This window comes from Aplysia californica, unplaced genomic scaffold, assembly GCF_000002075.1.
Source record: "Aplysia californica isolate F4 #8 unplaced genomic scaffold, AplCal3.0 scaffold00584, whole genome shotgun sequence".
Classification (NCBI taxonomy): domain Eukaryota; kingdom Metazoa; phylum Mollusca; class Gastropoda; order Aplysiida; family Aplysiidae; genus Aplysia; species Aplysia californica.
This window is the reverse complement of record NW_004797854.1, coordinates 182420-187398: the sequence shown is the minus strand read 5'-3', so window position 1 is coordinate 187398 and position 4979 is coordinate 182420. Positions and strand designations below refer to the sequence as shown.

General features: G+C 39.7%; 1 protein-coding gene across 1 annotated transcript in view; it reads right to left on the bottom strand.

Moving 5' to 3' along the window:
- Positions 1–418: 418 nt before the first annotated feature.
- LOC101863052 (trypsin-1) overlaps positions 419–4979 on the bottom strand; it is a 9060-nt gene continuing 4499 nt past the window's right edge. The window contains exons 4-7 of the mRNA XM_013087398.2: positions 3977–4131; positions 2936–3073; positions 2103–2239; positions 419–668 (exon numbers count right to left, since the gene is read on the bottom strand). Of these exons, the coding sequence (XP_012942852.1) occupies positions 510–668; positions 2103–2239; positions 2936–3073; positions 3977–4131 (589 nt within the window). The 3' untranslated portion in view covers positions 419–509. The remainder of the gene's footprint in view (positions 669–2102; positions 2240–2935; positions 3074–3976; positions 4132–4979) is intronic.

Sequence of the window (4979 nt, the reverse complement as noted above, 5' to 3'; positions counted from 1 at the left end):
GAGAGAGAGAGAGAGAGAGAGAGAGAGAGAGAGAGAGAGAAAGAGAAAGAGAGAAGGAGTATCTGTCACCGAACTGACTATTTAAGGAATAAACTTTTACAAAAGTATATTATACTACACATGTCTGATCAGGGATTACGCGTAATTACTGTGAACATTTTTCAGGGATTTCACGTAAACCCTGATTATTTCAGTGATTACGTGAAATCTCCGAGTGAAACAGGGATTACGCGTTTTCACTGAAATATTCAGTGATTACGCGTATTCACTAGGTACGTGTTCTTACTGTAACATATACATACATATACAGAGAGAGAGAGAGAGAGAGAGAGAGAGAGAGAGAGAGAGAGAGAGAGAGAGAGAGAGAGAGAGAGAGGAGGGGGGGAGACCAATAAAAAGATCAAGAACGAAACAGCGCTCGAAGTTAAGTCTTTAGTTTATTATAACAAGCAATTTTTGGTTGACATTCATGTTAAGGCTTATCACGAATCTGAGATCCTTTTAATATTCTAGTTGCGATGACTGCTAATCCAGGAGAGGAAGGCACTGACTCTAGTGTAGAGGCCAGGGACTATGCCACATTGGTTCTCCGGTCCAGCGGAGACGATGCCGTATTGGTAGTATCGTCCATCTGCTTCCTTGCACACCAGAGGACCGCCAGAGTCTCCCTAGAAGAGATAGGTAAAGAAGTGGTTGAGAGAAATTATTAGAATGAAATACATAGATAAAAGACAGAAAGAAAAATTATGGACCGAAATTAGATTGGTCTAAGTTTCTAAACAGTAATTCTTTTCAGTAATACAAATATTTAAAAAAATATGATACGACGTGAATTCAACATGGAGCCCGGAGACCCTTAATGAACAAACGCTTTTTCCTTTTTCACTTTCAAGCCCCCTCAAAATTTCATTAAAGCTTAGTTACTTTACATCCGTACCGTACTTCTTGTTTCTTACTGTGTGCTTGAATCCTTTCTTATTCAACAGTTTTTAAATCTAATTTGCAGGTGATTGATGGGCGCTACTGGTAGATCCTATTTCTTTTCTTACCCTCTGTTGTTTGTTTCTATCTGTCTTGCTTCTCTTCTGCACCGTATGACCGTTTTTGTGTCGATGTGTTTCTCTTTACTTAATACGTTTAAAAAAAAAAAATTCCTAACAGGATTGGGAAAAGTGAATAGAGTACTCTAGTCTATTAGCTTTGATATTCCATTCCCAGTACTAAGACAATGTGTTCAGCCTGGCTCCATTGTACCATGTACATTTGGAAAAGGGACTTCATTTAATTTACAAACATTTATTGCTCAGCCGCAAATAATATATTCTTGGTAGAGCCGGAAATAACAATTTGAATGACCGGGTACTGCTCCTAACAGGTTGCCATACTCTATACTGATGTACTTTTAAGCTTATTTCGAGTTTCAATGAAAATGTTGTTTATTGCTGAAATAAAAGCAGTGGAATCGTTTCTATCTTTCATTTTTGACCAGTACAAAAAAACTACTGTAATTTTCAATTTAAGAGAAAAAAGTAATTTTTAACACTTGTACTAGTCTTTTTGATCTTCTCAAAACTGTTAACTTAATAACTATAGGATTTTCCACTGTTTAACATAGTGGTGTAATGCCAGTATCTCTCTAGATGTAGAATGAGAAGGGAAAAAAAGAAACAGAGAAAGAAAGGATAGGACTGGAGGGGGACGCTGATCTAGTTGAAACATTTTATATTTTATGCGTGGCGTCGGTAGTCAAGTGGTTATCAAGTCAAGTCGTAATCGTGAGGTTGCAGGTTCGGGGTTCCGAGCCTCAGCGCGACGTTGTGTCATTGGGAAAGGAACGTAAAACGCGTTTTCACCATTTAACCCTGGTGGGAAAGGGGACACAGTCATAGACAGCGAAAGGCCTTTGCAGTAAGTTAGTGTTTTAGCGCCTATCAAATGGCAGTTTGCTTCGTATGCTTCTCAGGAAGTTGAGATTGTTCCAGAATGCTATTAGGTCTGCTGGAGTAATGATATACATGTATGTTGTAAAGCACATAGAACTTGCTGGTGAGCGGGAATTTGCACTGTACAAATGATATCTATTATTTATTATCATTACTTACCTTACAAGAATCCTTATTGTTTCCCCCGGCACAGAAAGTGGTGCTGTCGCCGCCATACTCATCCCTACACGTCAGGTCTGTGGCGATGTTCACTGTTGTCCAGAACATGTCGTCCGGTGACTTGGCATCACGCCCGTCTGCGGGAGGAAACATTTCAATGGATTAACGGTAAAGAAATTCACCGAGATAAACTTACAATGAGAGACTTGTCCGGAAACTAAGGGGGGGGGGAGTATAGGCTCATATTATTTACATTTGATTCACGGTATACTAAAGTAGATGTACACTACTTGCTGCAACTAAATTATAAATACCCAAGAAGCTACGCATCCACTGATCTGGTCAGTAAAGTGACGCGCAGCAGGTAAAACAGTTCAGTAGAGATCCGAGACTGGCTGCACTATTTTGGTCAGAATTTTTGTCAATAAAGTTTCTCTGATACGTCGCAGATGTATGTACGCATGTATGCATGTATCCATGTATGCATGCATGCATGTATGCGTGCATGCGTGTATGCATGTATACATGTATGCCGCGCGTGTGTGTGTATGTGTGTTTGTACGTGTATGTATGTATGACTTTCTATCTATCTATCTATCTATCTATCTATCTATCTATCTATCTATCTATCTATCTATCTATCTATCTTTCTTTCTTTCTATCAATCTAGCATTGTGCTGGGTCACGCTGTGCGAACAATCTTTCAACAAATCTCTATCGGGGAATTCGTGAATTTACTTCTGTTGCTTGAGAACCATTTACTGTAGTTATCATGTTGGTTGAGCCCCCTTGGAGACGCTTGTAAAAAAATCAAATAATGCATAGCCACTCACTGCTTGTGACTCCCCATCCCATGGTCTTGCAACCAGAAGCTTCCTGTGGTGTCTTAGAGCCGTCCACTAGACATACTGGACGCTGGCACCGGTCAAAGGTCAGAGGTTTGCTCAGTTTGATGATGGCAATGTCGTTTTCTAGGAATAAATTAACACGTAAAGATCAATCGACATATAACTTAATCGTTCAAAAGTCAATTTGACAACAAGAGAGAGTAAACTCTTCCCATATTCCCTGCTTTTTCTCACTTAGTCATTCTCTCTCTTTTCTCTCTCTCTCTCTCTCTCTCTCTCTCTCTCTCTCTCTCTCTCTCTCTCTCTCTCTCACACTTTCTCTTTCTCTCTCTCTTTCGTCTCCCCGTAACTGATGGACCAAAACTAATGTATTAGGGTTTAACCGCAGTCCGCACCAAAAGCAGTAGCTGCGCAGTAGCTGAGCAGATCCGCTATGAGCAGTTCTAGAAGTTGGCTCGAGTGTCCGCACCAAAAGCTGTTTTGGCAAGCTGTCTAGTAGCAGTCAGCTCGCTGGCAGCTCGTGCACTGCTTGCAAGTTCTCACCAAAAGCAGATTTTAAGAAGTGTGTACTAGCTCTCTCTGCATGCTTGCTGCTTGTATCGGAGACAGTTCATGACATGGCGGTCCGTAAAATATGTTTGATGCATTTGATGGGCACTTCATCTCTATTGATCGTCTCTTGTATTTGATGGGGAGAAAGAATACTGGGTTCATCCCAATAATGCCAAAAGAGACACGTGCAAGCTCATCTTGTTGGCAATTTTTTTTAAATTGTTTGCTCTTGGTTTCTCCGTTCATAAAGTTAATGTCCTGTTTTCGCCACATACATGGATGTTCCAGGATTAACCTTATGAACTTTAAAGTTTTGGCACTATAAATTATTTGTTTCAGGAAAACACAAGGTATTAATCGCAATAGACATGGACATAAAGTTGCAACAACTTGTAAGAAAGCAATCGTGTTTTTTTTCTTTTAGAATCTAGTTTGTCTGTGTGAGTAATGACAGCACACGCAATGCTCACTCACCGAGATCACCGTTGATGTTGTATTTCTCGTGCACGGTGATCTTGCTGGCACTGTTGGTATGGAGACCGGGGGGTGGAGGTGAGTCAAAAGTAACCTTGGAAGAGCCGGAATAGATGACCATGTCAGACGGGGCTGAAGGAACTTCCTTTCTTTGGCTGGGGAAGATACAGGACGATACATACTAATTGTAGTTATCAATATTGCATTTCAGTGTCAAGATTAGTTCGACAACTCAGATCAGAGAAGACCATGACAGAAAAGAGAAAGAAAAAAAGGTACAGTATGAAATCGGGAATTATAAAATAACTTTAATAGCATTGGTTACTCGCTAATGTTGTAACCACCCAAGAACATAAAACATTGATATCAAAATGCATACCTTTTGCAAGTCCGGATATATCACACATACGCATGCAAGCATTTAAGTCTTAACTCTACAGAATATAGTTTTAGATTTCTTCCGACCCCCCATCGGCATAGTATGATTAATGATTTAAATATTGGGCTCAGATAGAGTGAACTGCTAAGGTTGAAGAATACGAATGAGCATCGATTTATTGTATTCAGTGTAAGGGGGGGGGGGGAGGCTGGAAATAGTTTGGATGAGTTCAGATTAACTAAGGACGTTGAGGAGATGAGCGCGCAAGAAAAAAGAGAAAGATCCTGCAAATATAAAGTTTCTACCATCTGTTTATAAATGTCTTAACGATAAAGCCCCATCCTATCTATCTGAGCTTTTAACACTGTATGTTCCCTCTCGTCAGTTAATGTTATCCACAGATGCAACGAAATTCAGAGCCCGCCTAGAATAAAATTACGATCTTTTGGTGAGAAAAGTTTCTCATTATTTTGGCGAAAAATCTGGAGCACCTTGTCTCAGGATTTCAGAGAAACAACAAATTTTGATAGGTTTAAGCGATTGCTCAAGACACGTTTGTTTAATTGTTAGTTATAGTGTGTTAGTAAGTTCTGATTTTTTAAATATACATGTGTGTATACATAT